The 19,911-nt window shown below is 47.4% G+C and overlaps 2 protein-coding genes across 6 annotated transcripts in view; one reads left to right on the forward strand and one right to left on the reverse strand.

The window, feature by feature from the left end:
• Nucleotides 1–19,911, reverse strand: part of LOC102381573 (ficolin-1-like) — a 41,163-nt gene that overhangs the window by 18,026 nt on the left and 3,226 nt on the right. Inside the window, exons 1-3 of one of the 4 annotated variants that reach the window (XR_324543.2) lie at nt 16,999–17,033; nt 10,356–10,473; nt 9,898–10,038 (exon numbers count right to left, since the gene is read on the reverse strand). The exons of 2 other annotated variants lie outside the window; for them this stretch is intronic. The gene's annotated coding sequence lies outside the window, so the exon portion shown is untranslated. Of the gene's footprint in view, nt 1–9,897; nt 10,039–10,355; nt 10,474–16,998; nt 17,034–19,911 lie in introns of those variants that run through there. One more of the 4 variants, XR_003095496.1, reaches the window with a different exon arrangement.
• LOC102377990 (ficolin-2-like) lies at nt 1,212–12,598 on the forward strand. 2 transcript variants are annotated; one of them, XM_006029686.2, is made up of 9 exons: nt 1,212–1,371; nt 1,598–1,690; nt 4,908–4,961; nt 5,598–5,633; nt 7,185–7,292; nt 9,795–9,922; nt 10,381–10,510; nt 11,334–11,468; nt 11,967–12,598. In XM_006029686.2, exons 1-9 carry the CDS (start codon nt 1,302–1,304, stop codon nt 12,212–12,214), a joined length of 1,002 nt encoding a protein of 333 aa, XP_006029748.1. In that variant the 5' UTR covers nt 1,212–1,301; the 3' UTR covers nt 12,215–12,598. The 2 variants fall into 2 exon arrangements, with proteins under 2 accessions (XP_006029748.1, XP_025066990.1); XM_025211205.1 differs by lacking the exon at nt 4,908–4,961.

Genomic DNA, 19,911 nt, shown 5'->3' on the forward strand with positions numbered 1-19,911 from the left:
CTCTTTCCACATTTCAATTAATACAACTTCACTTCCCCTTTCAGGATTCATATTTTCTTATAAACTGACCTATTATTTCCCTGAAGCCAATCACTGTCACTTGTACTAAGGCCAATATTGGAGATCAAATCTTCAAACTGGGTGACTAAAGTTAGTCAACTAAATCCCTAAGTTAGCCACCTCAGTGGCACCGCCTGGAGAACCTTGACTGTAAGGGATCCCTGAAGAAAATACAGTTTTGTAGACAGATAAGATAACGGTCTTGCAGAGGCTTCCCACTGCCAACAATACTGCAGGTTAAGAAAGCAGTAAAACCATCCAGTGGAAAGAGGAGGACACACCGCAGGGACAATGTGGTGGAGTGGATTGAAACACAGCAAAAAGAGAAAGCAATGCGATGGCACAGGCCTGAGAAAAGAAAGGCAGGGACCAATAGTCTGAAGCATTCATTTAGGGTGTTTATACACGTGCTCTGGGAGGGAAGCATTTTAATTAGTTAAAGTGCTCCTGCTGCCATTTTTCAGTGTGAGGACGCTGATACACAAGACACTGGAGTGTGCTGGAGCATTGTAATTACCACAGTCCAGCAGACTCGATTAATTAAGTCTGCTCTGATGGTCTGTCATTACAGTGCATTGGAGCAGCCTCGCTGCACGTGTATAGGAGCCCTTAGGTTCCTCTGGCAGGCAACATCAATGCTAAAGGGGTCACTCAACCCAAAAAGGTTGGTAAGACATTGGTTCAGGCTTCAGTATTTCTAAGACTACCCTCTTTTGGGCTCTGACATCCTGGTAGAAGATAAAAAGGTGATTCTAAGTGATTTGTCATTTTCTGAAGCCAGCTGGATCTGTTCAGTGAGAGGAGAAGCTGTATGAAAGGTGGATGCCTTACACAACTGCCTTCTGGTTTTTGTGCCCAGTCTACTAGATTTGTGCCCTTCCTAGTGTGCCCAGTGTAAAGTCAACTCCTCAGTTAAGCCCCTGGTGAGAGTCTCTGCTTTGAGAGAAGAATCACTGACCCTTTCTGCAGGAGTAAAGCCAGGTATTAGGGACTGTGGGTCTGATACTAAATCAATCACAAGATCTTGTGAAGGAAATCAGTGGAGGAACTAACTCTGCAGACTCAGCAGAGTAGAGAGAAACAGCTGGAAGGTGGAGACTGGGTGAGACCTAAGAGCAGTGGGAAGGAGGTCGGGATTCATTTATTTATTTATTTGATCGTCCTATAAAAGGCTCTGTGGTGAAGAAAAACTGAAAAGGAGAACGGGAGTGGAGCTGCCATTGCAGAGACCAGCACCAGCCATGGGGAGGACTGCACAGCAAACCCTCCTGGCTTTACTCTGCCTGATGGCAGCAGTTTGCACAGCCACAGGTGAGTCAAAATGAGGCACATAAAATGCTTTGGTGAAAAAATATTGGCCAGCTCCAGTGACAGAAACCTAGAGGTGCTGGCAAAAACAGGAATATTCTCACTGGTGTAAATACAACAGAGCAAGCCTTGAGTGCAGACGCCCTGCACCAGTGAAAAACAGGCTCCCCCCTGTGAGCAGGCTTCAATTTCCAGGGCTTATTTTTTACTGGAATCCTCTTTTTCTCAGAGAAGCGCTTGGCACGTCGTGAAAGCCCCCAACATGAAGAACATCCTGGGCACCCTGGAATACCAGGACCACCAGGACCACCAGGACCACCAGGTACATTCTGCTTTGGGCGCTGTTGAATGGAGCAAACTGGACACACCCCAAAACCCTCATCATGTCGTGCAAAGTTGCTTTACACAACATTCATGCTCCGTAATAATGGCCATTTCCCTCACTCTGACTTGAGCAAAGGGACGGGTAGTTAGCCATGCTAGTCTGAAGTCAGGTAGAAAACATAGATTTACACCTTGTAAAGTAATCAAATCTGAGATACATAAGCTTTCATAAGCTATTGCTTACAAAAACTTATGCATCTCTGATTCAGTTAGTCTATAAGACTATTGCACGGGCAATAGGGCTGTGTGAAGCTTCAGTGGTCGAATCTCCGAATCCAAATCAAATCAGAGGACCCTTTAATCTCTCCAAATCAAATCGGAACCCTCCAAACTGATTTGGAGAGATTTGGAAAGATTCAGAGATTTGGACATAGACACAGCTTTAAACGGTTTTTCAAACATGCCTCTAGGTAGCAGGGGCTTGTGAACGCTTCGATGGTGGGGTGCATGGTGTCCCCCCTCCGCCCCGTGGGACGCTCCATGCACCCCAGCATCACAGCAATCACAAGCCACTCCGGTACGTCAAGTTATGTAGAAAAAAACATTTAAAGCTGCATCTATGCCTGAATCGCTGATTCTCCAAATCAGCGTTGAATCTTCAGATTTAGATTTGGCCAAATTGAATCAGGGACAGTAATCCAAATCAATGAATCAAATCACTGTCCCTGATTTGGGCTGAATCCAAATCGAATAGGAACCTCTTCGCACACCCCTAATGGGCAAGTCCTTCCTACAGACATCGTCTAGGGACAAACATTACACACAGACATAGGCAACATGTGGTGGGGCACACTCCCAGAGAGGACACAGCGACACAGGGTGCAGAGAGCCCAGTGATGACACAGGGCCGAGCTAGACTGAGGCCTCATCAGAAAGGAAAATATTGAAATACCACTTGTGAGACATGGGGTGTGGTAACGGGAAGGTTTTGGAGCCATGCATCCAGCCTATAAGGCTTAGGGTGTCCCGTGAGGCATCTACTAAGAGAGGGACCCAGCAAGGGGTCCAAGAACCCACAGGGTTCAGTGGGGTCCTTCAGGACCGTGACCGAACAGAAACTCGTGGGCAGCTTCCTTATTTATGAGTTATACCAACAAGATGTGGTAGGAAAGAAAAGAATGCATCTGCGGGGCAGAACTGGCACAGTCACAGTCATGTACCCCTAGGGGCATCATGGCCATCCCTGGGGACCCTGCGCCATGACAGGCATGCGCCCAAGGTGGGCAGAGCTGAGGTGGCCTGCATGTAGCAGCACTGGGGCTTGAAAAGGGCCAGAGCCCTCTGACCCACCACTGCCTCTGCGGTCTGCAGAAGCTTTCCTCACACCACAGCATAGCCCCCTGCCAGGAAGAGGCTTGCACTTGGGGAAACCATGACAGGGGCAGATGCTGGCCAGCACAGCCCCTTAGGCAGGGAGTGAGGTTATTCCCCCCTGTACTCCCAGGGCACCACAGTGGGGTCTGCCTGCCTCTACTGCCATCTTCACTGTCACTCACTCTGTACCTGGGGCAAACTGCAGAATAAGTCCCCTCTTCCAGATGCTGGAGGGAGGGGGATAGGAAGAGGCTTATTCTGCCACTTTCCCTGGATGCAGAGCAAGTGGTGGCAGTGGTGGCTGGGGTGGGCAGATTCTGCTGTGGTGCCCCGGGGGCAGATGGGGGAATAACCCGCCCCACACCTAAGGGGCCCTGCTGGCTGGTGTCTGACCCCACCCTCTCCCAGACACTGGAGGGGCAAGGGGGGAGTGACCATGATGGGGGCAGCAGTCCTTCTCATGGTTTCCCCATGTGCAAGCCTCTTCCAGTGGAGAAAGCTGCTGTGCACTGTGGTGGTTGTGTTGCAGGGGGCTCTGGCCCCCTCCAAACCCGGGTACTACCACATGCAGTCCAGGGCAGCTCCGTCAGCACTAAAGCAGGGACCCCCCCACCGAGAAGCAGTTTACGCTCCCCAACACTATGACAGGGGCTGCTGCCCCCATCAAGGGCCCTGCCCCCTTGCCACTGCAGTGGCGGGGCATGAGCACAGCCAGATGCTAGCTGGCAGGGCCCTTTAGGTGGGGGGCAGAGACCAGGGTTATTCCCCCTCCCTCCAGCATCTGGCAGAGTGGGGTTATTCCACCGCTTGCCCCAAGCAGGAAGCGAGTGGTGGCGGCAGCCAGACCGGGCTGTGGTTCCCTGGGGGCAGTGGGAGTAGAAGGGGGAATAACACTTCTCCCTGCTCCCTCTGGTTCAGGGGGCCATGCTGAGAGGGGAGTGCTCGGCAGACCCAGCTCAGGTCCCTGCCGGTGGGACAGAGAGAGGGGAATTAAACCCCGCTCTGGCTAGTTCAGCCCGGGCTGGCCATGTCCTTCAGCACAGCTTCCCTGCAGCAAAGAGCAGGGTCTAGCACCTCCTGGCCCCTGCCGTAAGTAACTGCAGGCATGTGCCCACATTTCCTCAGTCCACAAGGAATGTCTGTACTGTTACAAATCAGTTCAACCTAGGCAGGTTAGACTAACCTGCAAAGATTGAATCAATTCAGATTCCAGCTTTTTTAATGCCTTTCCCTAGCCATCAGGGTAGTGTAAAGAGTGAGCTTTGAGCCCAGGGACAGAAATTACACCTAAACTGGTATAAGTGAGCAGAGAACAGTTCAAATCTGTAACACAACGGAAGTCAAATGCCCATAAACTGCTTTCAAAATGGCCAAATCTGGTTTAAGATAAGCCTGGATGGACGCAGTTTTAGGCTTAACTGATTTAGGTTAAATTGATTTATTGAACTCCTGTCCCAGATCTAAGGGAGCTAGCTCTAGTCCTGGCAGCAGTCTATCTGTGGCAGCCTGGAACTCGGCACAGCCTAACCTACCCTAAGAAAGTAGCTTAGTTGGCATTGCAGTCTGTGTGCTGCAGCTAGACTGCTTGCAGTATCCATGCCAGCCTGTTTAGGGGTAGCTGAGATGGGTCTGTGCTCCGCTGCTGTCTGTAGTATAGGCATATCCTAAGTGACAAGTGTCATTAGAAGCATCTCAGACATGGCACAGCTGCTATCCAAATCACATCCCTGCACCAATTCCTCCCCCACTGCCACCTCCACTTCTTCCTCCCCCAGTTCTTTCTAAAAATACTTCCCTATGTTCACCTGCAGAAAATTAATCTGGAGCCATTGTTTTTCCAGGGCCCCGCGGACCACCAGGGCTCAGCGGGATTCCAGGCCAGCCAGGACCACCAGGTAAAACAATCTGTGATTACTTCTCATTCTTTTGGGGCTGCAGAATGAAAGGACTCTCCAGGTTTCCACATGGCAGAAGAGGCACCAAGGTATAAGGGAAAGTGCTAGCAGGCACAGGAGAGCTTTGTTCAATCAGCACAGTAGTCAAATGGGAGAGCCTTGACAGCCTAGCCATCTCATCTTTCCTAATGTGGATGTACAAATGGGCATGGGCTCTTTTCACTTGCTGTAGTGCAAGTCCAAACTGAAACCAGTAAATGCTGCACTGGCTGGACTGGCCAGCTCCTCTCACTGCTGTGGATGGGAGTGAAAGGCCTGGTTTTGCACAAGGCAGCACCAACTCCAGAGGGCTTTGGTTTTTGGGGCAATGTAGTGAGTGAATGGGGGTGGCCAGCCACAGAGACAGAGGAGGACAGTTCCTGCAATCCCTGCGTGGGCAGAACAATGGCTCTGCTTCCCAGGCTCTGCAGGAGGTGAGCTGTGCTCTGGAGCGCCTGCTTGCACAGTGTCTCTGGGTAGTCTCCAGAGCAGGACTGTGACTATGAGGAACAGCTGACTCCACAGAGCCTGATTTTCCACTCCAGAATCAGGACCATAGTGTTTCCACTAATTCTTCCTATTTTTTTTTTAAAACAGGACCTGCAGGAATGCCTGGTTTCCCAGGAGCACCAGGTATGAGCCTTGGGATATTTCTAAATCCTATCTCTAATTCATTACCTTTGAGATTTCAGAGGAAAGGGCACTTCAGGAGAATCCTGCAACCCACAGCCAGAAGTTGCAAACAGTAAGGAACACAACATTTCCCTCGCTAAAATGATTTAGCATCTAAACCAACCACAGCCTGGAATACAGACCACTACCTCCTGGTCTGTCGCTCTGGCAGTAGCACAGCATTGAAGCAGAAAACACAGTGTGGTATTACAGGGTGAAGCCTAGGACAGCTACGGAGATGCTGTTCACAACTTCTTGATCCATTGTCAGTGAGACTGTCCGAGGTCTCTCTCAGATTGTCACTGGCTTGCACTGAGAACTTGGAAAAGTCACACAAGTCCAAACCTTGATTTCAACCTAGTCTAAAATCAGGACCGATAACATTACCTATAGAGTGGCTGAAGTCGATTTTTTCAGAGGAAAATATTGCCTTCAACAAAACTACTGTTTTTTTCAATAGAAAATTATTGAATAACATGACAATGTACTTCCTAATATACTTTGCTGTTCTACTTTGGCCTTCAAAAATTGATTTTGTTCCTAAATTTAAATTATTCCTTCCCTCCCAGCCCCCTCCTTTGTTTCAGGAAAGGATAGACTACAATAATTTTTACCTATGCTGAATTTTCTGTTTTTCTTCAGTTATTAACATCTCAAAAACTCCTCAACTTGAGATATGCCACAAGGTGGTAAAAGGAAGAATGGGAAATCTGTAACACTGAAACCTTTCCACATGTGAGGAATTTTTCCACTTTAATTTTTCAGAAATGACACAAAGGAAAAGGAAATGGAAAAGTGGGACAACGAATGACCATCACGGCTCAAAAGGAAATTAAAAACAGAAAAGGAAGGGAAACTGGAAAATAAGAATTCAAAATTTTGTGATTTTTTTAAATAAACAATTTTCCCTTTCTGAATCCTTAGAAAAGAAAGCACTACCAATTTCAAGTATATTTCAGGAAATTGAGTTTCCAATTTTTGGTCAGTTCCGGCTACTGATCTCACATGACAGGGCGCTGTCAGGCTCTGGTAGTGTTTGTAAATCCCTCTGAAGATGTAGAGAACTATGCAGGTGCTGTGCACTTCTCTTGTCTGCAATGACTGACTTCTCCCTGTAGATGGGCAGAATCTTGGTTCTGTTGATCTTGGACTGAAAAGCTCAATTAAGCCAAGATGCCCAGGCTGAGGAAAGGCACTTGCTTGGCTCCCTTGCCCTTTTCTTTGAAAACTGAGTGATAGCCACACTTACAAATCTAAGCTGTTGGTAAGACCTTGCCTTTAGCAACAGCTAAAGATCAAAATATCTGGCCATGCATGTGTAGCTGGGAGGAAATCCCAAAGATTTAGCATAAGTTTGTTCAAGTGGAGAGTTGTAACAACAGGCATAAGACAAAGCTAACCCTCATTTGGGGTTGGGAGCAGTTTTAACACATTCCCCACCTTCTCAACTTACCGGTGAAATATTCCCAACCTGCACCTTACATTTTTATTCCGAATCTTTTGTGGCTGTAGGCATCCGTGGAGCTCCAGGAGAACGGGGACCTCCAGGAGCACGGGGAGCTCCAGGACCACAGGGACCCCCAGGACCACAGGGACCCCCAGGACTGCCAGAAGAGAAAGGTAAAATACCGAACGGCGCTCGTTTAATTCACACGACAACCAGCTCCATCGCTTATGTAAGGTAGAGACATTCGGGGAGGTGAGCGGAAGTTTAGATCACATTCAAAATGCCCACCCAATCTAACTTAGATCCACCTAAGCACTGTAAGATCCACACCTGGGTGAACTAAGTGCAAACTGTACGCAAGTTCAGAACAGTAAAATCAGTCTATAAGTGGCTGACCCAATCTAAGTTAACCCTGCCTCTGAGGTAGTCTAACTTAGATGAGGTTCACCATTTTTGAGATCAATGTAACTGTCTTGAACTTGTGTACATGTCTCAGAGCAGCCAAAGCCCAGCTGGGGGCCCCAGCCTCAGGGCTGCACTTTCCTACCTGCCCCGTGGCACAGGGCTATTTTTACCCCCTGGCCCTTCCCCCCATCCACAGATGGGCAACCCCCACAACAGACCAGTCAGACAGCAACCCGCCGCCCACTAAACCCCCATCCCACAAGCTGCTCCCAGTGACAGTTGTGCCAGTGCTCGCCAGAGATGGGAACCAAGCAAGTCCTGGTGTGGGCTGGAGTGGGCAGGATGGAGGGGGGTGTTCATCTGGGGGTGGGGGTAAGTAGGCTCAAAATAACCCCTGGTCTCATGGGGTGGGGGGAGAGAGAACCCCATCCCTCACCTCTCCTGCAAGCCCCTCTAATCCCACCAAACCCTCCCAGATCCCAGCAATGCCCCCCCCCCCCCCATCCCTCTGCCCACTCCTGGAGACCCTGCCTCCCCCCACCAATCCCCCAACAGATAGTCCCTCCCATCCTGACTTACCTAAGAGGAGGTGGCTATTTTTTAAGTCTATCTAACCTCCACAAACATCTGTATGCACCCCTAGACTTTCACTCACTTAATATCCCTAAGAGTAATTGTCCGCTGAAAAAAATCAGCACAAGGGAGCCTCCCTAATGGTGAAAGTAGTTGTAGGGACACAGATCAGGTGTCTCTAGCATAGTGCTATGAAACAGTTGGACACTATTTGCAACAAGGTTTATGCTGTGGTTAGTGCTGGCAGAACTGTACCAATGCTAGTTCCAGACATAACGATGGGGATGCAGGTAAGGTCCGAGTTGGAAGACTTGCCAGTGACATGCCAATAAATGGGTACATCTCCTTCCACATGATGCTTGTATACGGTCCTTGAATGTTGGGTCAGGGGGTGGATCCAAGTGAAACCCCCACTCGCCTTGTTCCTGATCTTTATTCTTACCAAGGCCACTTTACACTATCCTGGCAGCCTACAGGGGCCTTCACATGCGAGTAAAATTACACTTGCACTCACTCTACAGTTGCTTTATATTACTGGAGCGAAAAGGAAAATGAAGTCCTAATGTGTCAATCTTGTATTTAAACATTTTTTTCAGTGCACCTTTGAAAAGATGCTGCTTCCTTTTAGAGCTGCTCTTCCTTCTATAGAGCTGATATCCTGCTCTTTCTATAATTTAATATTTACTGTTCCTGTAAAATATTTGGGATGTAATAATTACAGCTGGAACTAAATCGCTGCTTAGAACACAATTTTTTCCAGCTTTCAATCTGTTTCTTTTGAGTTTGTCATCCAGCTCCTTCCCACCTGTGCAGGAAACATTCTCTGTAAAGCATGTGAGCATGAGATGGATGTTCCCTTATCTTACTCCAAGGACCTTACTTCACAGGGCAGGGACCCACCAAAAGAATTTTGACAGAAACTGAACATTTTGCAGAAGCCCCGCAGATCTGGTGTAATTTGTGAGATTGGGACTCGATTGTAAGATCCGTAACAGAGCTGCTGATGTAAGAACTTGGCCAGATCTAGGTAGCCTTAAATCAGCACTGGTCAGCCCAGGCACTCACGGTCCACTACCTGAACAGTCACAGGTTAGCTCTGTGTCAGCAGTTAGTTACCAAAACAGTGGGGCCTGTTTTATAAATTGACTCCTGAAGTTTGCAGTCAAGGGCTGAGGAATCCACTTCCATTAACATTGCAAAATTTGTTTTACCATCTTTTAGAACTTCTCTCTATGGATAAAATCTAGTTATGTTCATCCTGCTCAAACATGCTTTTTTATTTTGTCATTATAGAAATCCAGGCATAAAAGTCTCCAGACAGTAAGGTATCAGAATACCACTTTTGACTCATTCAAACTATTCATCTCTAGTATAGGCCACAGCAGCCCTTCTCAACCAGAGCGCTGTGGCCCCCTGGAATGCCTTAAGATCCTTTAAAGAATGCAACAGGTGCCTGACAGAGAGAGCCCTATTTGATATACAAACATGATTCACAAGATAAACCCAGAGATCCATAGGGTCGAAAACATTCTGACTTGTGGTCATTTCTGGTTTTTGCAACAAAAAAATTGCCCAATTATTTTTCTGTCATTGAGGAAAAAAAAGAGTGAAAACTAAGAGGCAGGGTTTTCTGAGTTCGAGAGTCTAACAGTGTCAGGAACCAGCAGCCTAGATTCTTTCATTCTTCTTTTGCCCAGGTGTGAAGAATTGCAAGGAGCTGTTAGCCAAAGGGTACGTGCTGAGTGGCTGGTACACCATCTACCCCCAGGACAGCAAGGCCATGACTGTAATGTGTGACATGCATACAGATGGTGGTGGGTGGATTGTAAGTAAGAAAAGAATATGATAAAAATTTATTGGACATTCTCTTGCAAACAGGATCCACTGGGTCTTCTCTCTCAACCAGTGTTCTGTAAATTTGTAGATGGCAGTTCTGGCTCTCTGCAAAGGAAGTTAACCTTATTCAGTTTTCACTCCTGTTAAGAAAACTAGAATACGAATGAATCAGAAAAGAGTTAAAAAAAAAAAAAAACCCAAAAAGCCCAAAAACCCCCTCAGGGTTTTGCCCAGTTGACAGACTCACAGTATGGCAGTGGGAATTAAAAGTGTGGTTTGAAAGGAAGTTAAAATATGGGGTTTAGTGTATTCCGATTCCCACTAGCCTGCAGCTAAAGGGCGACTTTTGCTAGGAAAATTGACAGCAGAGGGACGGAGCTGCTGTTTACACAGAAATAAAATGAATGCAACCAGCTTCTCACCCGAGTCCATCTTGTTGTATTGCAGGTTTTCCAGAGACGGGTGGATGGTTCAGTGGATTTTTTTCGGGACTGGAATTCATACCAGAGAGGCTTTGGCAGCCGGCTGGCAGACTTCTGGCTGGGAAATGACAAAATTCACCTGCTGACATCACTTGGTAAGAGTCCTCAACTTTTCTTTATCCTACTCCACCCTTCCCGTGTAACCTGGCTCAGAGGGATTTGTAGCCCTTCTAGTTGCAACAGCAAAGTGATCTTCATTTGCAGATCTCAAAGTGCTTTACACAGGTGGGCAAGACTCACTGCACTTAATTGAAGGCACAGAGAAGTGTCTTAGCTTGCCCAATTTTATACAGCAGGCTTGGGATGGAGCTGGGGACAGAGCCCAGATAGGGCATACAATCCAGTGCCCACTGGACCCCTCATTTTAAACCTTTTGTGCTGAAGAGGCTGCTCCATTCCCACTAGCTGTTCCTTACAGCACAATTTTTCCAAGTGCAGCATGTGATCCACAGACCCATGCAACACTCAGGAAACCAGGCAAGAGTTGGCTCCCCATAAAGATTTGTACATTCATAACAAACATCCCAAACCCAAGTTTTCATAAAATCTGTACCAGCCCCACAGTAGCCAACACTGGGTGCATCTAGAAATTCATTAATGAGCGGTGCCTACTGCACATTACATTTAGTACTTGCAAAAGGAAGTACTACATAAATGCATAGTAGGCTGTTCTGCTACAAATTAGTAAACCTTAAAGCCTCCACTACTACTGGCTCCAATTTCCTCTTTGGGTTTCCCCTGCCAATGGAAAGTCAAGAGGGAGGCTGGAAACTGTGTCAATGAAAGCATCCCAGGCTGAACTCCTCAGGGTTAAGTGAATAGTTCTTGTCTGGATGGGTAAGGGTCAGAAGAGACCCTAGAGTGAGCAGATGGCAATGGAAGTCACCAGCATTTTTACTCTGCTCCTGTGCTCAACAGGAGCCAATGAGCTGCGCGTCGACCTCGAAGACTTTGAAAACAAGAAGACTTTTGCTAAGTACGGATCGTTCAGTATCTCCGGAGAGTCTGACAAGTACAAGCTGACTGTAGGAAACATGACTGCTGGTGATGCAGGTAGGTGGGGGACATGCGAGGGATAATACTGAGTGGAAGCAGAACAGGCACATCCAATGGAAAAAGATGCAGAACCAGTTCTATGGGTTCAACTGTTATGACCCAGACCCCTAAAATTCACACCAATAGGACCAGGAAACAGCCATTTGTTTTTCCCTTGTGTGTCTATCCCCAATCACAGTTAATTTTCATAGTTTACAAGTTTAAGCACAGCCCCCACTATTTGGAGACTGAACCTTTCAATTCTGGGCTCTCACATACCCACTATAAACCAGCTGGTGGAATTACTCCAATATGACACATATATAAATAAATACTGATACAAGCCCAGAATATGCAGGTCTTTGAGCACTGCAATAAAATCATGTGAGGGTAGGGGATTTCTGTGCCTATTTATGCAACATCTAACTAATCCCTTTGGACTGAGCAGCCCAAAATTAAGGGTAATGACAATTTAACTTGCATTTAAACCCTGTCCCTGATCTTTGGTTATTACAGGGGATTCACTGACTTACCACAACAACATGATGTTTTCAAGCAAAGATCAGGACAACGATCTGGATCCAAGCAACTGTGCCAGCACCGTGCACGGAGGCTGGTGGTTCAATGCCTGTCTGAAGTCTAACCTGAATGGGGAATATCTGCATGGAGCCCACGATCGCCCTAATCATGGCGTGATCTGGGTCCAGGGCCATGGGGACAAGTATTCCTACAAGGTCTCCGAAATGAAAATCAGGCCTGCTTAGTATACATCGCAGATGTATTTCTTGCTCTCCTTGGTGCTTTTTTGCAAGAAGTGCAAGCTGCTTTTGAGGCTTCTGCTGAAATAAACATGGTTTCTGCTGGGAGAACCTTGCTAGAGTCAGAAGCTAAAGCTCAAATGTCACCCTGAGTGACCTAGATCTCTCCTCATTATGATACAAATTAGGGATCAATGCCACCTTTACTATCCATTGCTTCTCTTCTTGCCCTTCCATGAACCTGCCACTGGTTCCAGAGGTATAAGGAAAATTAGGTTGTCATTAAGGTGTAAGCTATACCATGCACATCAGCCATTTATTGCTTTTACTTTATGCACTACATCTTTTGTAACTACATGGAATGAATAAAGAAGGCTTTGTTTGAAGGATGATGGCGCTCTCTGTCATTACAAACATATGCTATCACAGGCTCCCATACCATTCAAAGTCTAATTGGACCTACTGAAATTAGTCATAGTCCATACCCCACATCCTGGCCTCCAAGGGTGGATGAAAAAAAATACTTCAATAGAGGTGGGGTTGTAGTCCTGAGACGTGTGGGTACAGCCAGGGTGCAGTTGGCCTGCTAACCATGACCACATTTTATGTGACAATATATCTTCAAACAAGGAGGATATAACTTGGGACTCAAAAAAGTAGTGGGTCTGTTATTGCTGTTTCCTGAGATTTGGGTCATCATATTTGCTCTGCAGATCATTTTCAGTTCCTCTAATAATATTGGCTTACTATAACATAACTTAATGTTTCCTGAAGACCTATGACACTTCCCTGCATCTGACCTTGTTTTTGTTTTGACCTGTACTTCTCTAAACCTGAATAGCTCTTCATTTCAAGCCAACGGCAGTTGTTCACAGTTATTAGAAAGCAGTGCTTTGAACCTAACATTAATGTATATACTTACATAAAAACTCCAGGTTCCCACCGTTATGCACCTAAACTTGAAACTCAAGTCTTTCCCCCAGTAATTCTGTTCTCTAGGAACTTCTCAGACATAACTTTAGCATGCTTACTGATGCAAATTTTCAAGAAAATCTTTTGTTTTTCTGAAAAGTCTCATGCCAAGTACATAAATCTTGCACTTTTCTGCTGGGGCAATTGTGAACTAGAAGTACATTTTATTGTGCCCCTACTTGGGAATCAGATTCTGTGACAACACAATCCACCTGCAGGTATCACTTCTGGTGTGAGAGAAGATGCTCATAAACAAAGGAATAAGTTACATGCAGCACTCTGCCCATACCCTGCCTTTTGGCCGCCTCCTCTCTTGAGAGATCTGTCCCCCAGCCCTATTTCTGATTCTATCCCCATTTTAGCACCTTGTTACATGGTCATTTTAGGTGGCTTCTGGAGCTCTTAAACCCTGGATTGGCTGCACATTAGCACATTTTAAGTGGCTTAGCACTTGGTATTTGTCTTAAAGTTATACCACTCCACAGCAGGATTCACACTAATCTGCCTAATTTTCCTCCTGGCCCATTAAGCTTTAGCAGCTTCACACATCTATTCTGCCCAAATTGAAGTCCAGCATCCCTAAATTCAGTGGCCTCTCCCGAGTCAGGGCAAGCAGGGCCAACCTTGGTGTCCTTCTGCCTGGGGAGGCTGGGCAGAGTGAGCACCGCACCCCAGAGCTCAGCTTTAGGATTCACAGGAATATTTACAGACCCCTTCCCTTTATTTAACCATCACATTAGCTCTCTGGACTTTCCCCATGCTCTCTTTTTCAATTGATTTATCTCTGGAAAATCCCCATTTGCCTCCTACCCACCCAGCTCGCTCTTCAAATGGAATTATCCAGCATACATTGAATACATATAGCGAGCCAGTCCTGCCCCTGCTCACCAAGCCTTTAGTAGTAAGTCACATCTGTACACATGGGCGACTGGTGCCTCCCGATCCTGGGAGGGCACCAGTGGCGGCCGATCACTAACCAGGGGAGGGACCAAAGTGCCAGCAGCAAACCGGAGGTGCTGGGGGGAAAACTCAGAAGTGCCACTGGCACTTCTCTTGGCACCCATACGGTCTCAGGGGGGCACCAGCTGTTGCCCCCCACTCCCCAGCTGGTGAGGGCCAGTTGGGGGGGGGGGGGGCCCCCGCCCCCCCCCCCCCCATGCATGGCTTATGTCTGTGCAGGTGAAGGCCAGTCAGAGGCGGTTTTTCTCCACAAGACTGGGGTGGGCAAAATCCGGCCCATGAGCTGGATCCAGTCTGCAGCGGGCTCCATTTCCCAGCAGCCCCTGTGGCGATGGCTCCTTCTGGCTGCTGCCACTGAACCCAGCCCCGCTGCTTGGGCACCCCAGCCCATCTGGCCTGCCTCCACCACTAAAGGCGGGACCCATGTGGGGTGCATTGCTCAGCAGCTGGGATGGGGCCACAGCTGGGAACAAGATGGATGGGTGGGGCTGAGGGGACCCTGGGATCTTGGGGAGGTGACAGCATGAGGTTGGGGCTGGGGCAGAGCCACAATCCACTGCCCATATGCCTCTGCAAGAAGTGCACGTTCCACGAGCAGGGGTGTGCAGGGAGCAGATTGTGGCTCTGCGCCAGTACTGGCCCTGATCTTGTGCTGTGTCTGCCTAAAAAGCCAGAGCAACTCTCTGCCCAAATAGCTCCCAGCCAGTCTCCATGGAGTCCCCAGGATTGCAGGGCCAGGGCTGGGGTGGAGTAGAGCTCCAATTCTGCAGCCCCATGCTGTCATGGCCCCATAATCCCAGGGTCTCCATGGAGACTGGCCAGGGGGCCATGTGGCCCGGGGCTGTTGGGAAATGGAGCCCAGCGGTGGACTGGATCTGCCATTTTACCCACCCCTGCCCCAAGATGCAACTATTCCACTAAGCTGAACAACACTAAGCCAATTAATATTTGTGCAGCTTACAGCATAAAGTGTAACAAGGTCCTTACTCTCTTCCCACATACTTTATACCACCCTTAACTGATCCACCTTCCTAAGATATGTTTTCTTCCTTACAGAAAAGACTTTTCCAGACTGATTTTTGTCTTTGTCCTGATCAAATACTAAGTTAAGAGATCTTAATTTCCACAATGACCTTTCTATTTTCCCCACATTTGGGGGGGGGGGGGGGGGGGGGAAGGAATACTGCTGTTACTTATTACTTCTATGCAACAATGAGAAACAGTGTTGGTACAACTAGCATCATTTTCCAAAAAAACTTAAGTTTCAATTTGAATGATGCTGACATTTCCCAAAACCCTGTACAGGAAGTTGACCTAATATCAGTATTTTTAGTACAGCAAATTATGAGTTAGTTCTCTCTTCTAAGTTCATCCACCTGAAATGACAATATTTCAGGCTGTCAAGCAAACTTACTCCTTGCAGAACATAGATGTTTTCCAAGTATATAAAATAAAAGAATAAATAGTAAGAAATTAAATAATAAAAGATAGGGATAAACTCTTTGACAGTGCGGTAAGATATTTATCATAGTGACTGTCGCGGCAGGGTCCCACAGGAGTGCCGTGATCTCCCTGAGGTCCCTCTCACCGTGTCAAGTCTGGCCCAAGGGCACCCTCTTATTCTTCCCCGCCACATCTTTGATGTTCAGTAAGTTCGGGAGGCTGCCTTACACCTCCTTGGGCACGGCTAATCAGGACCTCCGTCTCCGTGGTCCCCCATGTTCTCCTGGACCCCCCCCCAGGGTCTCCCTGTACAACGGGTGCTCCCCAGGCACACTAGCCTTAGGGCCATGCGTGGCTTCTACCAACCCCTAATACCACGCCCCAAGCCTCGCAGATGTTCTGGACCTTGTCCTGTCACAAATCAACTCACCTGCTCCCTCGGGCCTACTCCATATGCTCTATGGAAGTGCCCCCTCCTGGGCTCCCCCTCTCTGTGCCCACTCCGGGCTCTCTCTCTAATATACTGCCCCTCTCTTGGGGCTCTCGAGGCCGACTTTAGGCCTTCTCTAAAGTGTCGTCCCTTTCCAGGACCCTTGTCTGCTCTGGGACTTATTACCAAGCCCTCCGATCTCTTAGGCCCACCGCACTGCTAACCTCCCTCCTCTGGGCGCACTGTGCTGCTATCCCCTTTTGCCGGGGACCACCGCCACACTTTGCCCTTCTCCTGGGCTCTGTACTGCTAACCCCTTTCGTCGGGGTCCACCGCAGCACCCTGCCCCTGTCTGAGGTCTATTGCAGCACTAGCCTACTACCCAGGCTTGCTACGCCCACCCTGGGCTTCTCAATAGTCCCCCTTCTCTAGCACTTGCTGTGCCCACGCTAGGGTTCCTCAACAATACTGCCCCCTCTCTGGGGCTTGCTACACCCACTCTTGGGCTCCTAATAATACAGCCCCCCTCTGGGGCTTGCTGCACCCCCCCTTGGGTGCCGGGGTCCTCACACTCGGCCATGAGGCCCCTTTAAGGATACTGTGCCCTCACTAGCGCCGGGGTTCCCACACCGCTGGGGTTCCCTCTGAGTATGCTGCCCCCTCGCTGGCGCTAGGGCCCCACACCCCCATGGGTCCCTTGGGGTTCAGCCGCTCCTCTCTGAGCTTCACTGACCCCACGACTCTGCCCTGCAACTCTCAGGGCCTAGTGCACCCTCACTGGCACCGGGTTCCCCACTTTACCATGAGCCCCCTATGAGGCCTCCTCCACCCCTATAGCCTCACCCAAACCACCGGTGTAATAAGCAACCACAACCAAACACCAGCCTCTTGGCCACAACTTAACTCAACGTCGCCTAACCATGGTCCTCAAACCTCTTCGAGCTGCCCTCCTTCAGTCAGCTAGAGCAGTTCCTACAATGCTCACCTCCTAGCTCCTGCCTCTGTGGTTGCTGGCAGGGAACTGCCAGCCTAGCCTCAGCCCTGGGCTTTATAAGGGCCAAGCCCTGCCCCTTCCGGCCAGCTGACTCTCATTAGTTGCCAGGGCAACCCACAGCTGTGCTCGTTATGTCCTGCCAGGGCTCTCTCTCCCTGGCAGTTTCCACTCTCTAGGAGCAGGAGCACCGAGGTGCCCTGCGACAGTGACATACCCAAATATTTAGTGCAAATAGAGTTGTCTGAGCAATATTTTTCCCTTCCAACATAAATTTAAGCTTCACTGTAAATATTGAAAAGTTTGGGCCTTAAACATATTTTTTTCTGTAAAAGAATTGCTCTACATTGCCTCATGGAAAAAGTAGTTCAGGTACCCTATGTTTCCATTCACCTTTTTGGATCAGACTCTGACTGGACTACATCTCCTGTCCCTCTCCAAATGAAAAGCGACACAGTATGCCACCAAGAGACGGTTTCTGGTCAGAAGAGAATGGGGACATGAGAATTATACCAACATTTTCAGAATGAAATATTTTGTGCCAAAATAGTTTAAAGTGTGTGACTATTTTCATTTAGTTAAAACAAAAATCCCAGCTTTCTGTCAAAAAATTGAATGGAACAAAATCCAGTCAGCCTTGGCAATAGCTTTTATTATCCCTAGGGTTCATACAGTAAAGGAAGGATATTCAAACAGAGGCTCATATTTATGGAGGAGGATGGGGGGAGAATCTTCACTCTCTCAAATCTGGGGTGTTGCTTTGAGACCATTTTCATACTAAACTGGATAACATCTTTGGAAACCTCATCTTGTATTTAAGATTGCTTAGCTAAAAGTGGTTTTGTTGCTGCAGGATCAATGAGACCAAAAGGGCTGGGAACAGTTAGCACCTATCATTGACAGCTTCCCTCTTGAAGGTATGGTTCCACAAGAAACTCTCGTTGTTCAAGTCAGTTTAACCTTCAGGATTTGGACATAGGAACAGTAGGAAAAGGGGATCTCTCTCTCTCATGTCAAAATGATGGGGACAGGGAGAGAGGGATATCGCCATCCAAAGTCATCCATCGTAAGAACCTCTGATATGAAGAAAAAGAAAAACTGTCTCTAGGAGAATACACATAGCGTTATTTTGGGCTTAAGTAACAACACACTTATACCAAATCTTCTGAATAGCTAATCTCAGCAGAAGCTGGGAGGTGGAGCATGGATGAGAGTTGCTGATCTTAAAGAAGTAGAGGTTACTTTAACTAACTTATTTGGAGAGTATATAAAGAGACACTCAACAGCTAAATGTTATAGGAGAGGAGAGGATTGTCAAGTAAAGTTTCTCTTGCAGACACCAGCACCAGGCATGGGGAGAGTTGCAAGGCAAACCTTCCTTGCCTTTCTCTGTCTAGTAGCGGTAGTTTGTGAGGCTGAGGACACCTGCCCAGGTGAGTGAAAGAAACTAGCTACTAGTAGCATTTCCTAACATGGCTCCTTCCAACACATTCTGAAGATCTCGGATCTGTTGGGGTCATTCTCCGCTAACCAATCCCTTTCTTCCACTTAAATAAATGCACTGGAACGATGTGATCTTTTTCTAGGGTTGCTTTAGGGCTTCTGACGTCTTGTTGGACTCTAAGTATTGGCACCGACCTTGTGCTACGGGACCACCACTTTGAAAGAAGAGTTCTGGAAACGCATCAGGCACAGCCTGCAATTTCTCATGTTAGCTTGTGTCCTGTCTAATTAAAGATAATGTCTGTAAGTTATTGGCACTGTTTAGTAGTCTAATGCTACCAGCCTATTGTTCCAGCAGATTCCACCTATGGCAATAGGATGCCTAACTACTCGGGTATTATTCCAAAATCAGCAGCATTTTTTCAATGGCGAAGGTGTGCACATTTTAGTAGGATCTGGAGATTCATGAGGTGAAGACTTGGTCTCCAATGACTCTAGTTAAATAGAAGTTTGAGTTCCCAAATGCAATGCGACTGAATGACCTGTATCAAGTATCCCATATCCTACAGATCTCCTTCCTAGCAAAGTCAGAAGAAAATTGAAACATTGTGAGTATGAACTGCACTGGACAGGTTTAGTATAACATATGCACCCCCTTATTTTAGCATGTTCACACACACCTCATATTCTTCAGAGATAATTTCTCAGTCCATACTGCAGATTAAGATAAAGCATGTGCATCAGTAAGAATCCTCAGAGGTGTAATACAAACTGCAGTCACGCGTTTGACATAATTCAGCCCCCTTGACAGTGCACTGAAAGTCTTTGATTACGGAGTCAACCACCATTTTCCACAGGACCAATGGCTCATTCTTTGCATGTACTGGACTCAAAGGGAGGTGAAGAGAAGTTGCACAGACAATGTTTGTACAGAATCTAGTAAAACAACTCCATTAGGTACAAGGGGACGTACTTGTGCAAAGATTTTTGTTGGTCAAATTTAATTTAGATGCTTCAAATCCTAAGGCATTTATTGCATTCTCCTTCAGCTAAGCATAGGCACCCTAAAGGGGAAGGTTACCTTGTTTAGTTTTCACTTGTGACTACAGTCACAATCCTATTGAGGTGACTGTGGTTTTTGATTTGGTCATTACCTGATCAAAGTAAGAAACTAAGGATGTGTCCCACTGAAAGAGATTTTTGTTTAATTCTCTCTCCTATAGAAGACATGATGGAAGGAAGGTTGAAATGATGGCATGTTAGCTATAAAATCTACCACAGCATGTTATCCTCAGGAAGCAAGCTATCTGCAAAAAAAAATGAAATGCATGGACCAGCTTCCCACCCAGGTCCCTCTTGTTGCACTGCAGGTTTTCCAGAGAAGGGCAGATGGTTCAGTGGATTTTTTTCGGGACTGGGGTACGTACAGGAGAGTTTTTGGCAACAGGCTGACAGAGTTTTGGC

This window comes from Alligator sinensis, unplaced genomic scaffold, assembly GCF_000455745.1.
Source record: "Alligator sinensis unplaced genomic scaffold, ASM45574v1 scaffold323_2, whole genome shotgun sequence".
Classification (NCBI taxonomy): domain Eukaryota; kingdom Metazoa; phylum Chordata; order Crocodylia; family Alligatoridae; genus Alligator; species Alligator sinensis.